This window comes from Chenopodium quinoa, unplaced genomic scaffold, assembly GCF_001683475.1.
Source record: "Chenopodium quinoa cultivar QQ74 unplaced genomic scaffold, ASM168347v1, whole genome shotgun sequence".
Lineage (NCBI taxonomy): Eukaryota > Viridiplantae > Streptophyta > Magnoliopsida > Caryophyllales > Amaranthaceae > Chenopodium > Chenopodium quinoa.
In genome coordinates, this window is record NW_018745569.1 from 1,367,667 (window position 1) to 1,395,657 (window position 27,991).

At 36.1% G+C, this 27,991-nt stretch overlaps 3 protein-coding genes and 1 non-coding gene across 4 annotated transcripts; 1 reads left to right on the top strand and 3 right to left on the bottom strand.

Annotated features, from left to right (window-relative positions):
• Window positions 1-1,650: 1,650 nt before the first annotated feature.
• On the bottom strand, window positions 1,651-1,723 carry TRNAF-GAA. The gene has a single exon. It is a non-coding gene; the product is annotated as a tRNA-Phe (tRNA).
• A 131-nt stretch (window positions 1,724-1,854) lies between these two features.
• On the top strand, window positions 1,855-16,340 carry LOC110716259 (threonine--tRNA ligase, mitochondrial 1-like). Its single transcript, XM_021894868.1, has 20 exons — window positions 1,855-2,108; window positions 2,185-2,422; window positions 2,554-2,613; window positions 4,501-4,590; window positions 6,075-6,149; window positions 6,301-6,429; window positions 6,508-6,597; window positions 7,045-7,133; window positions 7,220-7,316; window positions 7,398-7,484; window positions 8,121-8,205; window positions 8,584-8,678; window positions 9,077-9,109; window positions 9,195-9,281; window positions 11,922-12,014; window positions 14,697-14,789; window positions 14,872-15,093; window positions 15,287-15,358; window positions 15,509-15,580; window positions 15,895-16,340. The coding sequence occupies exons 1-20, from the start codon at window positions 1,945-1,947 to the stop codon at window positions 15,988-15,990; spliced, it is 2,067 nt and encodes a 688-aa protein (XP_021750560.1). The 5' UTR covers window positions 1,855-1,944; the 3' UTR covers window positions 15,991-16,340.
• Window positions 16,341-17,589: 1,249 nt separating this feature from the next.
• On the bottom strand, window positions 17,590-25,862 carry LOC110716258 (lysine-specific demethylase JMJ25-like). Its single transcript, XM_021894867.1, has 13 exons — window positions 25,276-25,862; window positions 25,084-25,199; window positions 23,926-24,025; window positions 23,704-23,845; window positions 23,226-23,289; window positions 22,331-23,144; window positions 21,455-21,784; window positions 20,414-20,728; window positions 20,063-20,135; window positions 19,829-19,914; window positions 19,273-19,392; window positions 18,804-18,853; window positions 17,590-17,933 (listed from the first exon to the last, which is right to left on the bottom strand). The coding sequence occupies exons 1-13, from the start codon at window positions 25,540-25,542 to the stop codon at window positions 17,873-17,875; spliced, it is 2,538 nt and encodes an 845-aa protein (XP_021750559.1). The 5' UTR covers window positions 25,543-25,862; the 3' UTR covers window positions 17,590-17,872.
• LOC110716368 (DNA ligase 1-like) lies at window positions 25,603-27,548 on the bottom strand. The gene is made up of 2 exons (XM_021894985.1): window positions 25,909-27,548; window positions 25,603-25,812 (listed from the first exon to the last, which is right to left on the bottom strand). Exons 1-2 carry the CDS (start codon window positions 27,295-27,297, stop codon window positions 25,603-25,605), a joined length of 1,599 nt encoding a protein of 532 aa, XP_021750677.1. The 5' UTR covers window positions 27,298-27,548.
• Between the last annotated feature and the right edge of the window lie 443 nt (window positions 27,549-27,991).

Consider the following 27,991-nt stretch of genomic DNA (forward strand, 5'->3'; position numbering starts at 1 on the left):
GGACGACTCCTCCCCTCTCCCGTAGGGGCCCGCCTCCTCTCCTTTAAAAGGAGCAGGAGAGAATGTAGAATTGTCAACTGTAAAATGGGAAGGGGTCACTTTGACTCTTCCCTCAGAACTTCCGGTTTTTAAGCCGCTTTGTTTCACTTCCACATCTGGCGCCTGGTCAGATGTTTCACTAATCGGCACCCTGTGGGAGGAGCCGTCTGAGTTTGAGATCCTGGCAGTCTTTTTTGTTCTGGCCATCATGCTCTGCATAGACACAGATACAGTCGGACTTTGTATAAAGGGCAAAGATGGGTCCAGAAAAGGGCAGGCGGCACTCCTAGTCCTAGATCGTGTCGTGTGCTTCCGTGGTGCCAGAGTAAGAGAACCGACGGTTACCTGAACGAGTGACGATTGATGAAGTTCTGAAAATCCTTTGCAGTCGGCTTGTCAGAGCAGGCGGTAGGCAGAAAGGGTCCAAAATGTCAGAGCAAGTTCAGGGGTCCGAATGTTCTCTCACAAAGTTTTCAAGTGTGAAAATGACCGAAGTCAACACTCCTTTATATAGGCGAAGTGAGAAGGCGAAGGGTCACTTCCAGAATTCAAAATTTTGGCGGGAGAATCTCTCGGCCTCTCGCCGAGTGACACCTGTAGCAGGCCGTCGCCTGTTACAGGGCGATACCTGTCACAGGTAACACGTGACCAGTCACGTGCCACCTGTGAGGGGCAAATGATTAGGGGATTTTTCCCCACCAATCACCATCTGACAAGTGGACCAACCAGGTTCAGCCATGTGTCCGTCACATGGGCCAATAGGAGCCTGCCACGTGTCAAGCAATGATCCGTCCACTATGGACCAATTACGACACGACACGTGTCCTTCCCATGACACCTGGGATAACCGGTCACCTAGGCCCAACTTCCGTGGGAAGCCCAATCAGCCCAAGGTTAACCTAAACCTAGATTGGCATGTTTCCCGAGGTTATAAATACCTCCCTTAATCCTCATTAAGGGAGATTACGCAGATTACAAACATTAAACTCTCTCACCTAGAGAGACCCAATCACTTTAATTTCCGCGTTAATTACTCCTTAATCAAGTACTAACTTGACCGTCGGAGGCGGATCTCCAATCATCCGGAGCATCCGTTTGTTTTGCAGGTACAGGCGCCCAGTTCCAGTCTCGGAATTGTAACTCTCCCGCAGGACATCAGAAAACCCCGAAACAGCTACTACCCAATTCTAATCTTCCATAAGAGAAGAAAAGAAAATGTAGTTTAAAAGTTATTAATTAACGTTCAAAACATGTTTCTTGAAAACAGTAAGAAAAAAAAGGTATAGGACAAACACTAAAGAACGAAGAGAGCAATTGATAATGAAAGAGAAGCATATAAGCTAAGGATTTGATCTGGATCAAAACTTGCTCTATATATATACCAATTGACTTTGTAAAAAATTTGGAACTTGATTTGTGTTATTGTTATTAATTAGTATAGTGGGATTGTATACTCTTAATGCTAGAATAGTAATACACCAATTATGTTGGAAGTTCACATTAGAGCTCAATGTGTAGATAAGATATTGAAACTGAAGAGAATAATTTACATGTGATCTATGAGTTAAGACGACGACATACATAGTATTCTCTTAAATAAAAAATAAAAAATGCGGTGAGCGTGGATCGAACACGCGACCTTCAGATCTTCAGTCTGACGCTCTCCCAACTGAGCTATCCCCGCAGGGTATTTTATTATTTGACTTTTAAATATATATATATATACATTAAAAGAAGTTACTTTCCATTCCTTTAATTTAATGAACCAAACACTCCCTAAGAGTTTAACACACCTATGAAAGCCTTTCCTTTCCTAAAACCCCCCAATTCACAATTTCTTTCTCCTAACTCCTCCGCAAATTCTCTCTCCTCTCTCAGCCGCCATATCTGCTGAGCTTAGCTTCCATGGCAGGCGGCGACAAAGCTCCCAACACCAAGCCAACTCCCGCATCTCACCCTCGAGACAACACTTACCTCGCAGAAATCATCCCTAAGCGAATCGCTCACTTCGAAGCCATTAAAGCTGAGCAAGCTCTCGAACGTCTCTCCATTTCCGGCGAACCCATCAAGTTCTCTCTCTTTCTTCTTTTTTCCTTCTTTTTCTCTCTCCTTTGACCGATTTTGACTGATTTTTGTTTCGTGAAGGATTACATTGCCCGATGGAAACGTCAGGGAAGGGAAAAAATGGGTTACTACTCCACTTGACATTGCGGCGCAGATTTCGAAGAGTTTGGCTTCCAATTCGTTGATTTCTGGGGTTAATGGTGCTCTTTGGGATATGACTAGGCCTTTTGAACAGGATTCTGATTTGAAGCTGTATACTTTTGATTCTGATGAAGGTAGAGATACTTTTTGGCATTCTAGTGCTCATATTCTCGGTCAGGTACACTTCAATCTTTCTTTTTTCGTTTGTGAATTACTGGTTGATTGATGTTTTGGCTTTGTTGTGATTTGTGAATTATTGTTTGATTGATTGATGTTTTGGTTTATTGTAATTTTTTTGGGTTTTGTTAGGCTCTAGAGACGGAATATGGATGCAAGCTTTGTATTGGACCGTGTACTACTCGTGGTGAGGTGAGTTTAAGCTTCTACCATTGACAATTGATGTTTTTGCAGATTGATATTTGTTTGGGTTTTGTTAAGCTTATCGTTCTATGTAAGTTGTTGTGCTATTAGGTAATACAAATAAATGCAGATCCCGTGATAATGTGCTATACTCTTGGTCCTATGTAATTTTTTTATGGTGGACATGATTTATTTGTCTAGGAGTCGATAATAAAATTTTTGGGAGTATAAGATTTCTTGCAGGGGAGTTGGAATGACTCTTGATTAGTTTAACTTCTTGTACAGTTTATCTTGGTGGCCATTGATGTGATTTGGAACCACACTATAGTTTGAATTAATGGTTTATGATATGTTCGGCTATCAATTCCTTTTGACCGCACTACATTATGACTTTCCTTTCCGTGGAGGGTGAATGGGATGTAGATATGTAAGTCAATTGTAATTTTATTGTGGACACAATAGGAAAATATAAAGAGAAGAAATGTGAATTGAAATTCATGGTTACTCATTTGAGGAGATCTAGAGGAGGTTTCATCTGATATGTGTGCTAGTTTAACATCTTTGTGGATTATATTTAATGTGCCTCACATTCCTTTTTTCTGAATGGGAAATAAAGCCATGGTCAAGACTTGCTAAAAAAAATTAGCTACTTTCTTCTAGTGATGTGTCCCTTGTCAATGTGAAAATAGTCTCGAAGTGGCTGCTGAATCAGGATTGTCTTTCTTCTCAAAGTTATCTGTAAAGCTTCTTTACAACTCTAGGCTGATTGTTGCCTCATTCCAAACAAATATTTAAGGATAAATTCTCTCTCCATACATCAGCATTGTAAAGTGATCTTGATAATCTTGTCCATTTATTAGTTCAAAGATTTTCTGTCATAGCTCTCTTTTAGTTAGATGGATTAGATGGATCACTTTTGTCACCACTTTTGTTATTGGTGACAAAAGTGTTAGTTGTGAATAAAGTCTGCAACTTTAGGGTTTTGGTTGTAATGTGTGAGAAGGTGGTACATTAAGAAGGAACCTGGACGAGAATGTAACATTTAAAATCGTAACTACAACATTAAAAGCAAAGGTGCTAACATTAATGTTTGATGCGCTGGTCGAAATATGAAATGTCTAAGAAACTTCAATGCTGACGGACAGTCAAAATGGAAGTGAAGGTTATGTAAATCAACTCCCCCACATAGAGGCATCTACTATTTTTATAGAAATTTGGAAAGATATTACAGGTGCCGAGGTGCCTGGCCATTGTTTTCCTTATGATGTGAATGCCACTTTGTATCCCTGTACTCTGTCTTGCTTAAGGTCTAATACGTAAGGCATTTCAACAAGCAATTTAGCCCATTGCGCGGTAATGTAACTTAAGTACAAGGTAAGTGGGGAGTGCCTTTACATCTAGCTATAAATATTGCTTTTATATTTTTTGGCTATAATATACCAATAAACCTACTCTATGTCTGTAACTACTGTCATCTTTGAGCTTAGACTTTGTAAGCCTGATTGAGTGTCTTGGTCTTGATTGAGTCTTTTGCAAAACCTCTGTTTGTTTAGGATCATGCTGCTCTTGTAAGGACAATCAGGATTCAGGGAAATTTAATTTATTAGATATGTATTAAACAGAGTGTTGTTTATAATATGCTGCTCATCAAGACACGAAATTCATATTTCATTGTGTAGAAATGTTATTCTTGCTGTTGGTATTAGAGGATATTAGATTAGCCTATCATAGTGTTTGTATGTAATTGATTGATTGATGGGGGAAGTGCTGGAGGTTATGATTATTGAGAGCTCAACTGAAATATTAAGAACATAAGAAGTGGAAGTAATATCTACATCTCTATAAGCTTTTTTTTAATCAGTTTGCCACCCTTGTAATACTTTCATGTTTGGACAGGGTTTTTTTTATGATGCATTTTATGGAGAAATGAGCTTGAATGAGGATCACTTCAAACAAATTGAGGCAGTGGCAGCAAAAGCTGTTGCGGTATAGTATTTCTATTAACAAGCTACTTTCTGATTGTTTGTAGGTATTTTTAAGACATCTTTTAGTTGTTGAAGCCATAACTTTGTGTTGATGGAGCCTTACTACCTTATTACTTTGTTGTTGATTGCAGATGCAATATTTAATTGCAATAATCTGACTCATGGATGATCGCTTTGTACAATGAATTTAGTTTTTATGTGTGATTTATTGTTTCCCATTAATGTTCTGCTACCATTTTCTTTCTATATTCTTGATCTGGGATTGACATTTACTAATTAGGTAAGGATCCTAAAAGGAACTGGAGTTCTAGTGGATTAAACTTTGCACTTTCATGTGTCTATAGTTAGTTATAGATGGTTGAGGGTTTTTTTTTTTTTTTTTTTTTTTTTTTTTTTTTTTTTTTTTTTTTCCCTTCTTAATATAGCTCTCTATTTCTTCGCTTGCTAACTTGCAGCCTCTCACCCCTACACCAACAGAAAACTGCAAAATTTTCCTTTTAGTAAATTCAAGTGGTTGCCGCCATGATTAAATGTAAATCTCAAGGGTGAATAATGAGAGGATTCAGTTAATACTATTTGGAAAGTGTTGGAACACTACTATGAATAAAGAACTAGAGTGAAAACCAACATGGTAAAAGACCAAAAACTAAAAAATAAAATAAAATTAGAGCACAGAAGGTTAGAAGTAATTAGTTAAACTGAATATCCTTCTACTCACAACTCTTTTGTTGATCCTTGATAGATTGGCAAGAAAAAAAAAATTGGATGAAACATGTTGAAGAATTTAAAAAGAATTTTGGTTGGTAGTTCTCACTTCTCAGTCTCCTAACTCTTCCCAGTTGAATCATTCAAAGGCTTGTATCTTTAGAGTGAACCAAAGCCAATTGAAGAATTTGAGGGGAACCAATTGCAGAGGTGCAAAGTGGTGTGGGTTAAAAATTATGAATGAAACAAGTTGAAAAATTCTAAATGGCTTTTAGGTGGTAGTTCTCAGCCTTCTTACTCTTCTAGTTGAATCATTCAAAGGTTTGTATTTTAAGAGTGAGACGATTGAAGATTTTGAGGAGCGATAATTGTAGAGGTGCAAGTGGTGTGGGTTGAAGTAAAAAAAGTACTGAAAGGAAAAGAAAAACCAATTTTCTAACTTAACCACTATTCATTACCTTAGCAAAAAGTGGAACCTCCAAAGGATTGGAGACTATCCAAATAGTCTGAAACATTGCCCGAGGAAGATTTAAACTAGGTGGTTGTTTTGCTTGGCTCTTTTTTTTTTCCTTAATTTTTTTTTTCGTATTATTGTTCATTTGCATTTGTTTTTGTTGCTCATCAATATATAGAATATTGCTGTTTATCATTACTCTTTAGTGTAATTCGTTCCCTTTATGCACTTACTATCTCTTTAGGCATGGATATATATTATTAGTAGTGCTTTGCTTTTCGTGGTTTCTGTTTGATTTTTTTTTTCCCGATTTCCTTAATTTGCAGGAGAAACAACCATTTGAGCGAGTTGAAGTGACAAGACAACAAGCACTTGAGATATTTTCTGATAACCAATTTAAGGCAAGCTGGGAATTATTTTATTTGTATATTTGGGGGGGGGGGGGGGGTGTGATAGGTTGGGCTTGTTTGTTGAGAGGTCTCGTGATCACTTGTTAACCATTTCTACTCGCTCTTTATTTCATGCTTGTGGTTGGTTTGTGTGTGGTTTTAGGTTGAAATTATCAATGATCTACCTGAAGACAAAACTATAACAGTCTACAGATGTGGCCCTTTGGTTGATCTTTGTCGTGGGCCCCATATACCCAATACATCCTTTGTTAAAGCTCTTAGTTGCTTAAAGGTGATGCTAAATTAGGTTTTTCTCTATAAATTGTTGCAATTGGTATTTCTATTTTCTTAAAAATCTCTCTTTGATCAGGCCTCATCTGCTTATTGGAGGGGTGACAAAAATCGGGAAAGCTTGCAAAGGGTCTATGGAATTTCTTATCCCGATTCAAAGCGTTTAAAGGTATTTATTAATTGTGATAGATTCCTTTGCATGTCTATATCCTTTTTTGTGCCTGTAGATTTGTATGGTGGTATTTTGAAGCTGTGGAATGATTATGCAGTACATTTTTTCTGGATTGCTGCTCTATTCTTTTATGACAGTTCTTGCAGATTCTACTCTATTAGTAACTTTTCTATGATTCAGAGAATATGAACTTTAATTTTGGAAGTACCTTTTGTTTTTTTTGCTTTTTCTTTGTCGATGGTTCCTTACGATGGTTCGTATTAGCCTACCCTAATTCATTTAAGGGCTTAGGCTTTGTTCCTGCTGTTGTTGTTTTTGGTGAAGCTAATGGTACAGTATTTACTGAAAGTTTAGCTAGTTTATGACTTTTAGATATTAGGTAGGGTGGTTATACTTGAGCTGGTGTGTATTACTATAATAATTTTAAAATATTTTCCTCATCAGGAATATTTAAGGCAGCTGGAGGAAGCTAAAAAATATGATCACAGGATATTGGGTGTAAAACAGGAGCTTTTCTTTTGTCACCCTCTCAGGTATGTGGCTATGAATATTCATGACAGCGAGTTATGATATTTTGTGTAGTCTATAATGATTCTACTTTACCTCTTCTAAATTTCAGCCCAGGAAGCTGGTTTTTTCTTCCACTTGGTGCTCGGATATACAATAAATTGATGGATTTTATTCGAAGTGAATACAGGAATAGAGGCTACGAGGAGGTTGATATTAACTTAGTTTCATGCTCATGACTTGTGAATTTATATTAATGATTGGGCTTAATGATGTCATCCTGATATTAGGTAATCAGTCCGAATATCTACAACATGCAACTCTGGGAAACATCTGGGCATGCTGCAAACTACAAGGAGAATATGTTTGTGCTTGAGGTGAGCAGTTCTTCACATCGTGGCATTATGTTTCTTTTTGTTACCCTAGAGGTGATGATGGCTTAGGGAGTTTGCTCACTATTCATGTCAGAATGAGGAAACTCTATTAAGTGTGCCAGAGAAGCCATATGGCTATCAATTCATCAAGGTTGTATTGTTCCAATATGAGAGATATCTTTTGTAAATTTAGTTTCTGTATCAACAAAAGGAAGGAATAATGGAAGCCCTTGGCACAAAAATCTTATATTTCAACTTTTTTTTTTGTTAGTAATTCGTGAAGTTGTGACTTATATATAGTGATTAAATATTTAACTTGTGAAATTGGCGCTTGCTCTTCATATGCTGTATATACATGAATTCCTCAAAGCACATGGTCCTTAGATTCTAAAGTTGAAAAATCGGCTTCCTTAATTTATCTGCTTTAACTGATTTCTCCCTGACATCAGACTGAAATTGTATAGTTCCTTGTTTCATTTAAATCTTGCTTGTTTTATTTTCTAAATGCTTTGGCTAATTTAAAAGAAAAAGAGAAAGTTCCACAAGTTATTATTTGTGTTTTTGAAATTTGTATTCATATACAAACAAGATATAATGGATTTTCCTATTGATGTTTTGGCTGAATTCTTGCTCTTGCAGATTGAGAAACAGGAGTTTGGGCTTAAGCCAATGAACTGTCCTGGTCATTGTTTGATGTTCGAGCATAGAGTGCGTTCGTACAGAGGTATTCACTTGACATATCACTGTTGGTATGCTATAGAGATGGTTGGATTTAATCTTGTTTAGTGTGTGCCTTGAAATTAGTTGGAATCTATCTTGAATATTGGACTTTACTGATGTGAAATTGGGCTTCACCAGCTTAGACTATCTGCTTGGAAAAATGCAACATATTTTTATAGTCAATCTTCGAAAATTTGGCCATTTTAAGAACTAATTGTGAGAAATATACTGCATTTGTATTGTAGTTTTATATTGCATAATCTTTTCCTTGGTGATTTGAATAAAGAACTTCCTGCTTCTTACAAAAATTTCGGTTCTGGTCGTAGTATCATCTTGCAACTTCTGATTCAGAACTCCACCTAACAATTTTGACCATATGCAGAACTCCCTCTCCGCTTTGCTGATTTTGGGGTGCTTCACAGGAATGAGGCTAGTGGTGCTCTCACTGGATTGACTCGTGTTAGGAGATTCCAGCAGGTACGATACTGTAAAATGAATGATATTCTACAACTTTGTCGTGTTGGGGTGAAGTAATTTGAATTCCTCGTTGGAAGATCTCTCTGATGAAGGGGATTAAGCCAAAAAAAATAATCTTAACCAAGAAGAATGTGGAAATAAAAAGCTGGAGCTCCCAAATGTGGCCCAGTGAATCGTATATGATGTCTAGTTGTGATCCAATGAATTGTGAGCATTGGTTTCATCACTTGACTGTATAGTTGTATATTATAGGGTATAACAATTCTTCTTTGCAAGTTGCTAAGCGTGATGGTTTTGCAAAGCCGTCATGTTGCCATTGTTTTGATCCCTGAATCTTTTGCAATTCATGTGGTTCAATTGATCTGGTTCTCCTAATATTTAGATCCCAACTGTTTCAGGATGATGCTCATATCTTCTGCAGGGAAGGCCAAGTAAGTTGGATCTGCTGATGGTTGTAAATTGAATTCTGTTACTTTTGCATGTGCCAAATAAGATCTTGTGTTTGTATACGTTCAGGTGAAGGATGAAGTCAGGGCTGCACTGGATTTTATTAACTACGTGTATGGAAAATTCGGGTTTACCTTCGAGCTAAAACTTTCAACCGTATGATAATTTTCTGATTTTCTTTTTAGTAATTTCTGTAGTCAGCATTAGTATATATGTATTATGTAACAATGTTTGTAAGATGAATTTATGTTTCAATTCTCTTGATTTTTGTTTTTATGTGATGTCTGGTCATTTTTCAGCTTTACGTTGTTATATAGACCTTTTGTCAATTTGCCAGATTCTGGAAGGTAAAGAAGAGGTCGGGCTGGGGTTTCAGCTGTGGGGAGCAATTTAGCTTTAATATTTGTTTGACTTATTCTAACTTAGCTGTGTAAGGTGTGTTGATTTTGAATAAATAGATGGAGAGTTATGTTGTGAAAATGCTTGTTAATTTGAAAGATAGGATAGTTTTGAACTTCAGGAGCAAACCGATTTCCATGATTATCTGATATTTATTGGTTGCTGATGTTGATCCCTTAGAACTGCTATATTTGTCCGAGACCTTTAAGTATATATAGCCTTTTGTGTATATAATTGATTCTACTTGTTGGAAGCCTCAAGATGATTTTACCATCTGAGTTAAATAACTACCAAGTGTTTTGGTGTAGATAAACTCTGATGCCACGATCCCTGTTTGCTGTGTAAAATTTTTTATAAGTTCCGTTCTCAATTAATGTATCCTGTTACAAAGAAGGTGCATTTTGATACATTCTTCTTTTTCTTCTCGTGACCTGTTGAACTATTTATTTTTATTTTTTTTTGAAAAACTTTTGTGGCTGATATCCACAACAAATTTATCACATGATAGATGGAGGTTTTTAAAGTTAGGTTAAATGATGTGATGATATTCAGCTGCTTATTTAAAGATGAATAATTCATTATTGTGAAAGCTGGAGAAGTTTTGAGGGTTTCTCACATTACACACTTATTCTAGGTATTTACCCTTGAAGACTAAACTCGGAAAGTAGCTTTATAGTGATTATTGTTGGAGGTTTCATTCTTTTCATCTTTAAGGCTTTCATATCTCATCAGCATGACATAGTTTCGTAATTTAGCCTATAACTTGTGTTGGAAATTCAATCCAGACATTACAGGGAGCACATCTACAACCTTTTTGGATGCTATATTTGTGTCTTGTGAATACTGTTTTAGCAGGCATGGCTAGACATAGAGGGGAGGCTTTGAGGTTCATTGCCTCAGTTCCTAGAATTGATTATTCTGACCTACACACAAAAGGGAACCTAAATGTTAGTTTTAGCAGGCATGGCTAGACATAGAGGGGAGGCTTTGAGGTTCATTGCCTCAGTTCCTAGAATTGATTATTCTGACCTACACACAAAATGGAACCTAAATGTTAAAGTGCGTATAGGATCTACTTCTTTCCATCTGGCTTACATTTAGAGTCTTTAGAATCTGTTTTTGATGTGGAAGATAACTGTTTCCTTTAATGAGAGTTGGGGAGTTCTGGAAATGAAACTTGGAGTATGATAACTATCCCCTGATTTACTGTTTTCCTCTCAAAGACTTATTGATTAGCTCCTTTACCCATACGATTTTCTTTTTATATGTTTTTATCCCTATGCTTATTCTTTTACTTTTAAGTAGTGAAACCTTCTCATGATTTCATGCAATAGGATGTTTGGGCTTATGTTTGTTTGGGAAACCAGACTTTTGCTAGTCATTTAGAGGAAAATTTGTGATCTTGGTTTTACTAGCTCTAATTTAGTCATATATCTTGCTGGCATTTTAACAAGAAAGGTTGGCCTTCTAAATTGGGTTGATTTGTGGAATTTTGGTATGAGGTATGGATTTATAATTGGCAAAACCCATACCTATTATTAGCTTAAGAATCATTCAACTTTTGAACCCATAGCTCAAACCCACAAGTCATAGGGTTTAGAAACCTGGTTGGTATGACTCATACCAAACCTTTTAGTATAAAATGAAAGAGAACTATTTGTTCTTAAACACTGCAAGCACATACTATAACGAACCAAGTTTAAACTCTAGACTATCCTAGTATCATTTATCATTCCAAACTCATACCACTATGCGAACCAAACACCCATCCTAGGCTCATTTATCATTCCAAACTCATACCACTATGCGAACCAAACACCCCCAGTTACACTTTGAGTGCATTAGATTACCAAGTGTGACTTAGTCTATTAGAGAGCTTAAAGAATACACAACATTTGAACTCTCCATCTTTGTTGAATTCAAGAGTATATTAATACCACATTGTACTTTATGATGTGCATGTTTACGTTGACAATGAAAATTATTTAGGGGAAAATGGTATGGGGTTGGATTGAAAAATGAAACCATAATGGTATGGGTTTGGAACTTGATTTTTTATACAATATGTTTGATACCTAAAAGTATAGGTATGAGCCAAACTCAACTCCCCCCCCCCCCCCCCACAAGGTTTCTAAACCCTACCTTTGGGGTTTGAGGTATGGCTTATGGGTTTAAAATTCTTGAAATCCTAAACCAAATACTTGGCATGGGTTTTAACTATTCTAAATCCATACCTCATACCTAAGTTGCATGAATCGTATCCCCTTAAGTTGATTGATATGATGCTTACTTCAGTTTTACATTATCATTTAATTTTCTTTGTATCCTTTGCTTGATTAGTTAAATGCAATGTATAATTTTCATGTTTTTCCTTTTTTTTTTCTCTATAAAATACAGAGACCAGAGAGTTTCCTAGGAGAAAAGGAGACTTGGGATAAGGCTGAGGCTGCACTTACTGAAGCTTTGAATGAGTTTGGAAAGCCATGGCAGGTAAATTTTCACCTTTTCAGTTATTCCCTTTTTTTTCCTAATCCCTTTCCCCCAAATTCAAAGAAAAAGGAAAGGAATATGGGATCTGTTTTATCTGTTGTAGAACTAGTTGTTTTGCATTGTATAGTATCAACTCAACTTGTAATATTTCTTGCATTGGGACCATAGAAAAAAATCGAGAGTATGGTCACAATTATGGGTAACAATTAACGGCTGTTGCGGTCAGTTTTTACAAAAAAAATCATATTAATGGTGTTAAAATTTGTTTACATTTCTTAAGTTTATAAAATTTTCTTTACTATTACCAAATCTATAGCGAATGACATGGGGAAAAAGATGTGGCATTATGTAACAAGGCTTCGCGGGATGTCAAGTCCAAAATCATGAATCTGTTACAAAAATGGCCTATTTGTAATGCAATGGCTGAGTTTTACACTTTGTTTGGATGGAAAAGAAGGGAAGGGAAATGGAGGGATATATTATCCTTGATTTGGATAACAAACGAGGAAGGGAGGGAATTGTAGGGGAGGGGGGGGGGAGCTTGGAGGGATTAAATTGTACGAAATTCATCCCTCTAACAATGGAGAGATTTGGAAGGAAAACTCATCTTTCTTCCCTTCCCTCCACTTCTTTTCCTTCCCCTTTCTCTATCCAAAGTTCCAAACACACCATTAATTCCATGAATAAGATATGGTAGTTGGTCTCATACTCTCATGTAATCATAAAAACCCCTACTAATGCGACAATTAGTGAAAAAGAAATAACATGGAGCTACCAATGAGGATAACCTTTTTTGTTTTTTTTTTTGGCTACTGTAGATAATTTTTTTTTTTTAATTATTTGGTTTATCAATAGTTTACATGTGGTTAAATTTATGCTAGCACTCCTATTAGCCTTTAGAGAAACCAGATAGGGAGCAGGAGGTCACTTGACTAATGAGAAGTGGGGAACTGGGGATACCTAATTAAGCTTAAAATAAAACAAGAGGATGAAAAACTAGTAGAAATGTTGTACAGAAATATATGCCCGTCAGAGTTAAGAGATTGCTGAAACTCCCAGATCGGAGAAGAAGATATGATGAAAAGATCAAAGTTGAATTTCTATGACAGGAAGATTGAGAAACGCAGATTGAAGAAAGATATAGAGAATTTCCCTATAAACGCTTGACCTGCCCTGGTGCCAGAAATGACCATATATCTGGCAACAGTCTTTCAGAACTGATTACAAAATTTACAACCAATGAAGTTTACAAATTAGAGTTTGTTTTCCCAGATTAGAGCTATTGCTTTGTAGCTGAAATGATAAAGTTTTGAATGAATTGAGAAATTTTGATCCATTTTGAAATGATGCCCAAAATATTGCAACATGAAAGGACCAAAATAGTCATTTAAATCTTCCACAAAATCCAAGGTGGTTAAGGAACGTAGGAAATGTCAGTGTTGGTATATTGGACAATTGTATTGTGAGCAAAGATATTAGTTTCCTGAAAGGGAAATGGTATATTTGTGAAACTTCTTTGAGTGGTAGATGTTACAAAACTTGAGAAATTTTGGTCCCTTTTTTTTCTTCTTTTAATTTGTAACTATGTAAGTGGCATTTTCAAGCTCAATGTTTGTACTGTGCTATCTTGGAGTGGAGTTGTAATTAGTCATATTCCTAATATGGCTGGCTTTAATACACTTTGTCAAGCAATGTTGCAAGCAAAGCATTTATTTATGTTACTTCACCTCATCATTTTGTCTCACGTAGCTGTCTATGATTACTTGGTATCCTTACCCAACTCTTCAATTAATAATTAGCTACTGTGTTTATCTTGAAACACTCATTATAGTTAAATAAATATACCAGAGGAGAAGAAGTGATAATTATGCAACAGTTTTAAATTTGTGTGAGATTTACGTTAGCAAATACATAAAATTAAGAAATAATTAAATTTGAAATCTTTGTATGTTTGTTGTTTGTAAAGTACAAAGGCCTCATATAAACAAGAACTCTTTGCACCCGTGTCCAATATTAGGCCTGTCCCTATGCTTAAAATTTTCAACCCTAAGATGTCTTATGCTTGAAGATTTACTCATACCTGTGTCTGAGTTTACATTGCTTTTTGCTCCGTTACATCTAATTTCTTTCAACAAATATTAGCTATCTTAAAATGTAAATCTTGCATGCCTCTTCTTTTTACAACCATCACATTTGCAACTTATACTAGTATCACTGCCCCTTTTTTGGCTTGAATGGATATCCTGAACTTTTGACATATTGAATGCCTCAGTGCAAAACACTACTCTCATCCATCCTCCACCTCATAGAGAAAATCAACAGATATTAGGGCTGTATGGAATTTGTATTCTGTATGATCTTGTACCAATGTACCATGGTATCATACTAGCATCTTATGGCTGATGTAGAGTGAAAGATCTTATAGTAAACATGATCTGATGTGTATGATTGCTTTAGCGTATGAGGTTTCCTGAGAGAGGCTGCTTTTGTGGTGATGCTTGTACCTTATATTCCACTTAAGATATAGAATACCTGTTGTCATGAGAAGGATGGATGACGGTAAAGGTAGAATGTGCTGTATTTTGTGGTTTGAAGGGCTTGCATTTTCTCTGTTAATTCCATTACAACATGAGCCTTCATGTTTCTATTAATAAATTTTTGTTCCTGAATCATATGGTACAGCTAAATGAAGGAGATGGTGCATTTTACGGACCAAAGATAGATATCAGTGTTTCTGATGCTTTAAAGAGGAAATTCCAGTGTGCAACTTTGCAGGTTGGTTGTGCTTTGCTTCCAGATTGATTTAGAAGACTGGTATTTGGCATGGAATTTTCTGACAATATGAATCTAATTGCAGTTGGATTTTCAACTTCCGTCGCGATTTAATCTGTCCTACTCAGCAGAAGATGAAGCTAAAAGGGAGCGACCTGTAATCATCCATAGAGCCATCCTTGGCTCTGTGGAACGTATGTTTGCAATTCTTCTGGAGCACTTTAAGGGTAAATGGCCTTTTTGGCTAAGTCCACGTCAAGCGATTGTATGCACTGTCTCAGAAAAATCTTCAGCTTATGCCCATGAGGTATTGGAGGTCATACAATGACCGTCACCGTTGTGTAATCTTTAGGTGCTTATTTGGATTGTTTGACGGCATCACTTATTACTATGCATTAGTAGGAATGCCCTGCAGCCCCGAATCTAAATATTTAACTCAGTCTGCTTAGTGCTTGAAGTGTGTATGGTTATTTTCTAAATAGCACCTTAACATGTTTTAGGTGCGCGACCACATCCACCAGGCTGGATATCATGTTGATGTAGATACAAGTGATAAAACCATCAATAAAAAGGTACACAGTTTTTCCTATGGAGCGTCTTCTAATGTAGTTGGTGCCTGTTTTTTTTTGTCACACTAGGAAATAATCTTATATATATGATATGTTGTGTGTTCATGTATATATATGATGTGTATGTGTGCCTGTAATTTTTGGGCCCTGCAGGTACGAGAAGCTCAGATGTCACAGTATAACTACATACTGGTAGTTGGGGAGAAAGATGCCGAAAACCGAGTGGTACGTCTTATGCTTAAACTTACCTTTTTTTCACTTTTTGGTATATTTCAAAGTTGCATTTGGCTATATTTATAAACTTTTTGGCTTCATATTCAATCTCAGTTTCCCAAAATTGCACCCTTTCCCTAACCCTCTACCTTCTGATAATACTTTCCATTTCCATTGAGATTGTGAAGGACTAGCTTATGTTACTGATATATTGAGCACTGCGTGGTTGAAGTATTTGTACATATGTTATGTGCTGTTATATCATCTGTCTGGAATTGATATTATCTACCTTTTGGGGTGGTTGTCTTATACCCTGTTGTATACAGGTGACTGTTAGGGTAAGAGATAAGAACGATCATTCGCCAATGTCCCTGGAGGATCTACTTAACCATTTTGGCGAAGAAGTGAAAGCATTCCGTTAGTTCTTCACTTCTTCATGTAGCTCACATGCAATTTTGTAGCAGCATTATCAAATAGTGGTTGTTGCTAGTTATGGATGAGTTTCAGTCTTTATAGATCACTCTTTTACTGACCATTGATGCTTAATTACTTCGAACAAGCTGAAAATTCTCAGAATACAATTATTAAAGTGGAATGACAATTTGGGATTGTTAATGTACTGTTCTACTGCCAAAATGATCATATTTACTATTGGCATTCTATTGATGTTTATGTATTCTGTTCTCAATTGACAATTTTCGAAGAACTGGTTTTGTTTGGTCTATATTATACTCTAGTAAGATATATCATTATTGTGTAGGATCAAATTAAATTCATCCAATTGTGTATTTAGAAATGTTTAGCTTTCTTTACTTTTATTAACAAGCAATGTAAGATATGTAAAACATTAATGATATCGTGTTGTTAGATGGTTCCAGCAAGCAACGAGTAAATCAATTAATATGCAGCGAAAAAAAAAAAAAAAGCACGCCCCAGTAAACCACAAGCATAAACAAAAATCATTAATTCTATGGCATTTGTGTAATATTTTACGAGGAATTTCTAGTTTATCACGTTTTTCTTTATCAAATTGCAAAATTGTAAATAAATCAACAAATATGTCTAGTCTGCATGATATTTTCATAATTATATCAAATTTGGCCAACTTTAAAGGTAAAGTGGATAGTTCAACGACGACTCAAATGGCCTCCCGGGTGTTGTGTGGGAAATGCCATGACATCATTCTTTTCCTGTTAGAAATAATCCAAAATTGTCCAAAGCCAAAGGCTATAATTCATGCTTAGCTTTGATGTAAGTTGTAAACAAGTAGATTGACAGTTTAACTGCAAAGTGGACAATTTCAACCATCCAAATATATACCCTCCCAAAGTGTATCAAGGTGGGAAGCATCCCAACTTGTTTCCTTAGCACGTCTAAAAAAGTCTAGAATTGTTCAAAATTATAGGCCATAATCCACACCTCTTGGCCAATTTTGGAAAAATTTCTCAAAAATTGAATTGAATGCATGGGATATCCTAGGGCTAGACTAGCTGATTTAGAACCATAAGAGGCCTAATAATAGGTCTATTAAGGCAGCATTGCCAAATGTGAATTACAATTTAAAAAAGAACAGCGGGAATATATGTTAGTCAACCTATCCTATAAAGACCAAAACTAAGCAAAGGAACTCTATTGATATATTTTTTTTCTCTATTGATGCAATCATACTTTCATGAGTCAATTTTTTTACAAAAAAACTGTGTATGGAACTTTTTAGTTTTTACAAACTAGATACTCCTAGATTTAATTTAAACGGCCCTTGTAATTTAACCAATCTACTTCATATATACCCATATTAATTGTGTCTACTAAACAATCAAGATGTAGAGCATAGAAAAGCCTTCGTAAGCCCTAAAAATCAACCAACAAAACATTTTTAAAAAATAGAGGTATGTATATTTGTAAAGTACGGCAAGCACGTGCACTTCTTCACAAGGCTAGGGCTTTTAGAGGAGAAGGGAAATGAGATTGTTAGTGAATCAAGCACAGCTAATATATCTTTGACTGAAAAGGAGTTCGAGTGAAAAGAATAACATTAGATTAAGCTTCTGCTCCCAATATTAGTAATGACATAAAAGAACAAAGTGATAATTTCCCCACCTTTATGAGGTTAGATATGTACTATCAGTTTCACATAATGCCCCAATCTTGGGCAGGGTTAACTTACACAGTTAGACTGTGCTCAAATATTTCATCAGCATATGATATTTATACTACAGAACAGAAGCCTTTTTAGGTGACTAACCAGAAAATACCCTTTAAATGCAGATCTGTTTATAAAGTTACTAGTCATCTGAATCTGACTCAGGCGGGCTCAGGTTCAGTATCTGAAGAAGTGTCTGACCAATCGTTTTGTTCTTCAGGCCTGAAGAGTCAGACACCGCCAAATACATCAGTTCTCCAACTGCAGTCCAGTTAAACAATAAAAACTGGGGGAGGGGGATATAAAGCCATAAAGGTACATGCAGAAAGCAGTTCATATACCACATTACATGTCAAAAACAAAGATGGCAAAACGTCTGAACAGAAGTTTACCCTATATACCAGTAGAAAAGGTATTTGCTACTCCTTCGGTTTTGTTTTTTTTTTCGGGGGGGGGGGGGGGGGGTGTTAATAAAGAAAGCACTTCAAATAGATACCACATCACATGTCTAAAACAGAAAGATCCCCTCGTTTTTTTTTTTTTTTTTTTTTTTTTTTTTTGTAATTAAGTGTTAACACTAATAAAATGCAGTCTTTTTTTTTTTTTCAAGTGTTAACACTTTCAATTTTGGCAAACAACTACATTTCAATATTATATCTCTCTCCTCCCATGATCTCCATTTAAACCCACAATTACTTATTTTATTAATTCTTTCCCTCTCACATCTCTTACTTTTCAATTCTTAAAGCCACTATCTTATTCTTTAACTCTTTAAATGCTGTAACTACCCCACTTACCTCTTACTATATTAAAGCCAATTAAATTGCCTAAACTATGTGCTAGTCAAAGTGTAACACTTTTAAAAATTAGAGCGAGTAGCATAATTTCCTAGGCACAAAGAGATGTTTATCCTAATGATTAAAAAGTTATTATGTTTTAGTACTTGGAGTCATATATGCTTACAAAACAATGTTTCTGGAGTCAGGTGTAGAGATGGCAGAGATTGACAGTGCTTTGTCTATAATCCCCAAAAAACAGAACACATTCAGTCATTTATAAGAACAATAATCCAATTAACTAAGAATGACTTACTTCAAGCTACTAATAGCCTTCTTTACAGCATAAAGAATCATTTTCTTCACCTGCATCAAGAAGAAATTAAAACTTTCTAGCAAGTTGAACAGTACTCCCTCTGTATTTTTTTTTACTTACTCCATTTCTCCATGTGCGGAGTTTTAGTGAAAAATGATAAAATATGATGGTAGTGGGGTTGGTTTAGTAATAGAAAAATCTAAAAAAAGCAAAAGGGAGTACAATTGGGGAGGAGAGAGAATATGATAAATATTAAAATATGATATGCGGGGACCACTAGTGTGGAAGAAAATAGTAAAATATTGTTTAAAGTTTCCAAAAAAAGAAATGGAGCAAGTAATAAAATACGGCCACAAAAGGAAAGTAGAGCAAGTAATAAAATACGGAGGGAGTATTCTTTAATTGGTAATTGGTGCAACCTAAAGTTACAAAAGCACTTAAAATACACCACAAACTGCAGCAGACATACCTCCAACTTATCCACCTTAGCCATGTGATTTTGAGGCAGAATTCGGAGCTCTCCAGCCAGGCGGATGCACTCACCAACATTTTCGGGGGACACAAAATCAAGTGCGACTTTTATACATGACTGAACAATAAATTCAGCAAATTATATGATGTAAACATTAAGGAAATACTCATCAAAACCATAGAGGTTAGCATCAAATGACCAATGCCTAAAAAAAGATATATACATGTAAAAAATGCTAGATCTATCATTTTCTCAATATTTTCTCATTTATTCTATCTTTGGCATACTATCTTTAGTTCTTTACCACCATACCTCTTATCCCCACAATATTTACACTGTTCTACACTCTCCTTACTTATCTTACAGCCACCCACCTTTTAACACTCTCTTTTACACCCACCTTCACACCCTCTCTCTTACTTTTTGTTACACTCAATCATCTTTTCCAAAGTTTTCTTAGATTATCTTTAGCGAGTCAAACATTAAAAAAAAACGGAGGTACTAAATATAGATCCATTCGAAAAATAACCTAGCCTGAGACAAGCTACACTACCTTCAGATTTCTAACTTGATGAGGACAGCCAGCTGGAATAAAGACTGCTTCTCCAAGATTTTGAACAAATGTCCATGCCTCAATTCCTACAATGAGAGACAGCACATGTAAATATAGAAAAATCAGACCAAATTGAGCAGGCACTAAGTGATCTACACACAGATAGTGGAAAATTCCAGACTGAGTGAACAGCGACAAAGAGATACATCACATGCAAATATTGAGAGCTTTTACCATATTCTTCCTTCAGCTTCCTTTTATGCTCCTCAGTAAGGTAAAATGTCTGATCATGTATAGGATGAATAACCTATTCATTGCAAGAAACAGCTAAACAATGAAGCTTAAACATAATACATCAAGAATGATCCTCAGATGACATAACAATTGTTCTAACAGCTTAAAATAACTTTTTTTTACAGTAATTACAATAAGTAGGTAATTGAAGGAGGCAGATAAAAAAAAAAAAAGTGCACATCGATTATATTTCTGCTCCAGACATGCAAAGCTTTCTACCTTTTTCCTAGTATCTTATGATAGATAAAACACATGCAAACTTGTTAAATTTATAATACACCAAAATACTACCTGCTTCAATGGATTACAATGAATATGTCTGAATTCCTGATAATGTCTCCTCAAATATTCTTGTAGCTTAGGAACATCTTCTCTCCGAAAAATGTCCCAAAGAGCACCTCTAATAGGAAGTTCTGAACCTTCTACCACCCTGCTATCATCATGAAGTTTCTTTATCTCAGACCCATCAACCCTCTCAATGTCTTTGGCTTCAACACCAAAGATTTCTTCTTGGTCCTGAGCAAAATGTTGCCCTTTTAATTTAGAAATACCCTTACATTTTTGGATAGGCACGGCAACTTCAGCAGTATGTACCAAAATATTTACCTATAAAACATAATTTGCATTAAGTACAAACTCAAGACTCCTCAAACAAGACATGTTCAGTAGTAACTAAAACCCTATTCCCCTGAAAATTTAAAGCTTTCTTTCAAAAGCCACCAGCCTCAATTGAAAGAAAATATCAGCTCTAAAACAGAGAAAGTTATTTGCTCATGGACAGAGCTTGCACAACTGTAATATACTTCCTCTGTAATATACTTGCAACACATATCTTTTCATGCTTCCGGATGCATTATTTTGATCGCTAATATCTTTAATTACCACTATCAAATATTACAAACATTTGATACTTTAGAAATTATAAACAAGATCCCACATGATTATATTTTTGCATAGTTATTAATCATCCAAGCTAGTCAAAGTAGATCATATGAACACTGCGAAAGTCAAAACTGTTGCAAATAAAAAAACATGGAGGAAGTAAGAGATTTGAGCATGGGAAAAACTCAGTTTCATGAAATCTACATTAGCATATCAGATTTTTATTTAAGCTTGATAGATAAAAATTAAATCAATGTCAAGGGAAAATACAAAGGGGATGAGGAAGGAAAGCTGATATTCATAAGACAACTATTACAGACTCTTGACTCTTCAACTCGAAACTTAAGAACCTGCTAGCCCATACAGACAACAAAATAACCAAGTTGGACAAGTAAGAATGACACTGACAAGGAAGCGAAGACATTCACAAATGTAGAAAGTCTATCATACCACATCAGACATATCACAATGAAGCTTTGTAACAGAGTCTCCACGACCCAATTCTTCAACATATCCATAAGCTATGTAGGTCTTTGGCCCCATATTTGGCATCAAAGTTCTCTTGGGAAATTTGTTAGCTAGATTCAATACTCCTTTCCGTGGATGTGTGTACTCTTTAAATGGTAATGCACGAATAAATTCAGCACCATGGCGTGGCAATTGTTTCTCAAATCTACTAGTATGTAGCGAACCTTTTAACTTCAGCATCACAGGCCACTCGAGCTCATCAAATTGACACTTGGAATACCCTTTGAAGAATTGGTGAAGATTGGCTTCAACCTACAATTAATTTTATTTCAAAAGTGATTGAGAAGAACTAACTAAAAATGAAACCAAAAGTATGAGCGTATAACATGAAAAGAGTATTAAATCAAAAACATCAAACTAAAAACAAAAAATAAGGAATTTCCTCAAAAAAAAACACTATTCTCAGACAAGTACTGTGCAATATTTCTATGAATATTAGAACTATAAAAACCTTCAATCTATAGTATTGTTACCTAATTCACTACGGTTAGATTAGACACAGGTTTGCAACTTGGCTACCTAATTTGTTAAATTGGGACAAAATTACCACTTACATGTTATAATTCGCCTTTTACAGTTTGTGGAAGATTAGGGATTCAGGTAACAATAATGTCGACAGCTAGAAACCAAAACCCAAAAATGAAAGACAGGTCACAAAAATAGAGAAAGATCATCAACTAGCAAGAAAAAATTGAAGAATGCAAGGCAACGTATTAATGTAAAAAAAAAAATAGACATCATCCAATTAAATCAATCACGCTAAATATAATTTTTCCTAACAGCAAGCACAGCAATCACCTCAAGCCAATTTAAGCAATCAATAGCTTTCACATCCGACAACGTTGATGTCTTGGAGTATTTTTTGTTATGAATTTGACGCACAGCACGCCAGATGCCCATAGGTTCCCAACTTAACCCAGGGGTAGTCTCAAGTGAACTCCGGACAATTATTGGTTCTCCTAGGGCCCAATGCCACTGAAAGTGTTCCAGATCTCCATGTTGAATATCCCTGGCATCTGGACAATAGAGATTATTGTCATTCCCACTTTCTCTTGCAGCGCATTTGCGCAAATTACTTCCAAATTCACCACCATGCACAGAACCAGAACACGAGCAACCATTTGAAGTATGGGGTAATTTGTCATTTTCCAGGTTTGTAACTGCTAGCTCCGCTTCCTTCAGCAATTTTGAAACCCAACCATCTGACAAGATAGATTTTAATTCAAGAAGCGCACCACCACAACCCTTATATTTTGATGGTGGACAACTTAAACTACCATTATCATTTCCTTTCCATTCAGCCTTATTTATGTCAGGTTGAAGCTCAGGAGACTCACTTTCAGAAGTAGTCTCTAAACAAGCAGGCACACCTGTGCCCCTAGTTTTCTCTGATAGATCATTAACTTTATTTCTTCTAATTTTACTACATGATTCAGCAAGAAATTTTCCACCATATACATAATCATAACCCCTATTAACATATTCTATTACCACATCTTCACAGCACTTCAGATTTCCAGCACGAACTTCCCGACAGCAAGTCAAACACAAATCATATGCACACTCTGGACAGCTTCTGTGGAAATCAACAATTGAAGCTTTGCAGTAGTCACTGAACAACACAGCTATATCATGCATTGAAAAGTGCTAACAAATTATCAAGAAGGAATGAAAATGCTTGCAAACATTTTACCAGAATATACAGTCATATTTCTCGTAAGATGCCGTTTGGATTTCCACTTCAGATGCTGATACACCTACAACAATAAAATCAATCATCGATAATGTCACCAATGTATCTTCGTAGAGTCACGTTGTTAAATAAGATAAAGCTTTGTGGTTTGCTAGACATATTGATATTAGACAAAGGTAGGTACATGGATACAACAGGAAGAAAATCAGGCACTTTACAGAAGTAGCCAGGTCATTTTAAATTTCGGCGGCAGAAAACAGAACAGCAAAGAAACAATTTCAGTGTATTTCCAAATATGAACCCTATAGTCAAGTACTCATATACTTTGTGCATCAAATACTCTCATATGATACTGTCCATACAATTACATGGCATCAACATTTGCAATCATAAGCACATGTACGCAAATATCAAACCAAAAAAGATATGAAGCCTATCTTAAAAAAAGGGGTGGGGGGTGGGGGAGGGGGGAAGGTACCCTGTAATTTGGCCTCTACTTCTTTTTCTATAATCTGCTCCTGATTCAATTGCTTAAGAAATGGCAGTATAGTCATCAACAGATACTTGGAATGCTTAATATATTTTTCTCTGCTAATTACAAAACAATCTCGCATCCGAGCCTGTAGAAGTCGTAAAAATGTTAGATAAAATTTTAAACAGTAAACCTAAACCTTTCAGAGGTAAAGACAGAAAAGGGCACCTTCATACGTCCCTCCATCCGCAAGCATGATGTACAATTGCAGTTTTGTAGGCAGACTGGGCAAGCCTGAACAATATGCTCCTCTGTCATTTGTGGATACCTGGTTCACACAACCAGCATCAGAAATTGCCCCAATATTCTCTATTCATGTGAAATATAATACAGAATACATACAACTTCACTCCAATATTATAGGTCATTGTTAAGGAATCAACAAGAATACAGTGAATATTTGATAAGGAACCAACAAGGATAAATGTGAATAACAACAACAACAAACCCTTAGTCCCAGAATGATTTGGGCTAACATGAATCATCATAAGGAACAAGGATAAATGTGAAACCCTTAGTCCCAGAATGATTTGGGCTAACATGAATCATCATAAGGAACAAGGATAAATGTGAATATGTGATTAAAATTGTTCGAAACTAATGGATTAAGGGAAACATGTGCTGGATCCAAGGCCCTAGAAAATTGAAGGAATACAAAAAGAAAATTACTGAAGGATACTAAAGTCACCACTCTTCATGGATCTTTTCTTACAGAAATTTAGCAAGCTCAGGAGACTGAGCTAGAGTCCTGCTACTGATATTAACTTATCTAACTAGGAACTTGATTAAAGCACTCATCATGAAAACAGCCAGAACACGGAAGTGGAAGCTCGGCAGAAATGATAGTAAAATAATTACATGAATTAAATAAGAATTAAACAAGCAGATGGTAGGCAATTGCAAACAGGTAAAACTGCAAACAGTACGCCTAACCCTTATCGCTTCATAACCCTTGTCGCAAACAGGTAAAACTGCAAACAGTACCAACATAACCTAGGTGCCTAACCCTTATCGCAAACAGGTAAAACTGCAAACAGTACCAACATAACCTAGGCGCTGCATAACCCTTATCGCTTCATCACGCCTTGAGCTTTTTTATACTTGTGGGGTGACTGGGAAAGACATCATAAACGTTGCGTTGGCTAAGATTTTGTGATGCATACTGCATCATAATTGGAGGACCTCTCCAAACATCCTAATCAAATAAAGTTTTAACTAGGAAGCAACACTCGTTAGGTTGACACATACATAAACTACAAAACAGAAACAGAACAAAGAAAGAGTAACCAGCAACTATTTGCAACTATATCAATTAGAAATACAAACCAATTTCCTATGCATGGAATGCAAAACCGTTTGGTCTTGCACTTAGTGCACCTCACAACTCTCCCCTTGTCATTCCTTTGGCACTGATGACACATATCCGAATCAATCTTGATCCCCTGACAATAAAATACCAAAAACACGTTAACAAAGGTATGTGGCTTTAGTTGGGGGGTAACTAGTACGGAGTATTACATTTTCATCATACACATTCTGTGGCTTTAGTTTTTTCTCCTGGATTGGAATAGGAGCTTTGGCATTCTTGCTAGCCTTTGTTAGCCTTCCCCCCAAAATAGTATGTGTATCTTTCTCGACCTCTTTGTTCTCAGTGCCATTTTTACAAACATCCAGTGTACCATTCTCTAGCCCTTTCATAGCTGCAGGCTTCATAACCCATGGCTTCTTATTATATAGAGGAAACCTCTGCTTGTTATTCTTCTTCGCAATAAGTTTCTTACACATGGAGTTATCTTCAACCCTGCGTAATCTACACCTCCATAAATTCCCGTCATTTCTAGAACATCATTCCTCATCCTTCATTATATCCTCTGCTTGTTCTCCTTCACAATCACTATATATATTATTAATATTAATATTGTCATCATTTCCCTCTGATCTTTCTTCTACATTAGGTTCAACTATACTATCTTCAGGCTTCTTGCCCATCCCCTTCCTGCCCTCATTCTTCCTCAGAGTCTCTTCTTTTTCTTCTTCCTCTTCATCTACTTCTATCTCTTCTATTTCTTTCCCTTGGACATTTTCATTTTCTTCATCTTCCTCTTCGACTTCTTCTTCTTCCTCCTCTCCCTCTTCAACTTCTTCTTCCACCTTTTCCTCATCGACTTCTTCCTCCTCTTCCTGTTCGACTTCTTCCTCTATGACTTCTTCCTTCTCCTCTTCTTCTTCTTCTTCCTCCTCCTCCTCTTCTCCTCCTCCTCTTCCTCCTCCTCCTCCTTCCTCCTCCTCTTCCTTATCCTCTACCTCACTATCGATTTCTATACTATCCTGAGGGATGCAACACAATTTTGTCTTACACTTGGTGCACCTAACCACTCTTTGCTTGTCATTCTTCTGACAAAGAGGGCAGATGCTCGAATCAATATCAAACTCTTTTCCTCCACCTGAACCTTTATCTTCTTCTCCCTTGTTAATCTTACTGAGAATCTCTTTTGGTTTTGCTGAGATTATGTTTTGAGCAGTTTTATATGTGAATATTCTGGATTCGGAGGAAACCTTGTTCTCCGCCTCCGGAAACAAATATGATACAATTTGTTGATAACACATTCTACGTCCCTTGCACTCACTACAATCACACCTCAATATTCTCTCACATTGTTGATCATCCTTTGGAACTTCCTCTCCTTTTCTTTTCTTACTACTATGACACTCTTCTTTATGATCACCAACATTAACTTCCAAACTTTCTTTTCCCTTACTACTACCAGGGCACTTTCTTCTTTCTTGCTTTTCTCGGCTATCCTGCAGCTCAAGTTCGGCTTCTCTCTCTTCCTCATCTTCATCATCCTCACTTACCTCTACTATGATTTTCTTGCCACTTTCTTCTACATTCTTTTGGCTTCTAGTCTTTCTATTCAACTCCCTAGTTACAATATCTTCTTTTTGAAACTCAAAGGACACATTTTGCTTCATCATCTTCTTCTTCTTAGACATTCCAACATCTCTTACCTCCTCAAGACCCTTCCCACCCCTTCGCTTCCTCCAATGCCTCGGCACTTCATCATCATCATCATCTTCCTCGTCCTCTTCGTGTAGCGACTTTTGCACAGAATTACGCTGTCCCCTCCTACCATCCATACTCCTAGTTTCTTCCCTACCTTTCTGAACCCGAGAAAACCGATCACTTTTCTCAGCGACATTTTCACAAACACTTGGTGTGCATTTCTCAACCACTTTCTTCCTCCCCTTTCTCCCACCTTCTTCTTCAACACCATTATCAACAAACTTAATACCCTTCAATTTCCTACCACCCCTTCGCGGTTTCGAGCTCTTATCATCTTCATCTTCTTCAAAATAACTGCGAATTGCATCATCTTCTTCGGATTTCCCCTTGTTCGTACTATTACGCCTAGTTACCCTTCTACTCGAGGATGCTTTCTGCTCCTCTCCATTATTGCCAGAATTCTTGCGCAATGCTGCTGCATCATCTTGTTGTTGTTGTTGTTGTTTGGATCTTGATTTTCGAAGGTAACCAGACATTGAAGCAGAAAAAGGGGGAAATTATTTAGGGTTTGAGAATCTGCAATCTAGTACTAGTAATAGCAGTGAGATTCTGTAATATTTAAAATCATCACGTAGAGATTGTGTGGATTGTTGAAACATGCATGTATGGCTTAATGTTTTGAGTATGCGTGAAACTTATTCATGAAGGAGGTTCAATGAAATATGAAATACTTCTTCCACACTTTTACTCTGCCTATTTTAGTCTTTCCCTCGTAAAACAAAAATCTCTTTTTCTTTAACAAAAAAAACACAAGGAAAATCTCATTAAATTAGTTAGACAAATTTTAAGATAATGAAGTTAGTTTAAGAGAATATTAATCAAATACTTCGTATGAAGTATGTGATAAGATTTAGTTGATTTAGAGTGTATAAAATATAATACGAAGTATTGAGGTTTTGGTTGATTATTTGAAAATTTAAATAAAATAAATTACAATTAAAATTATATACTAGATTTAAGTATATACTAGATTTAAGTATTTAACTATTTAAGGCTTTTGTTAATTTCTTTCTTTACAACAAGTATTGTAATAGATAATTCAATGATTATATTATGTAGCGTATAATACAATTTGAACCCTCTTATATAAACGAACTTTGTTTCTTAGATCAGGCCCGTCTCTTGGGCGGTTCTTTCTGAGCCTCAGAACAGGGCCCCCAATATTTTCTA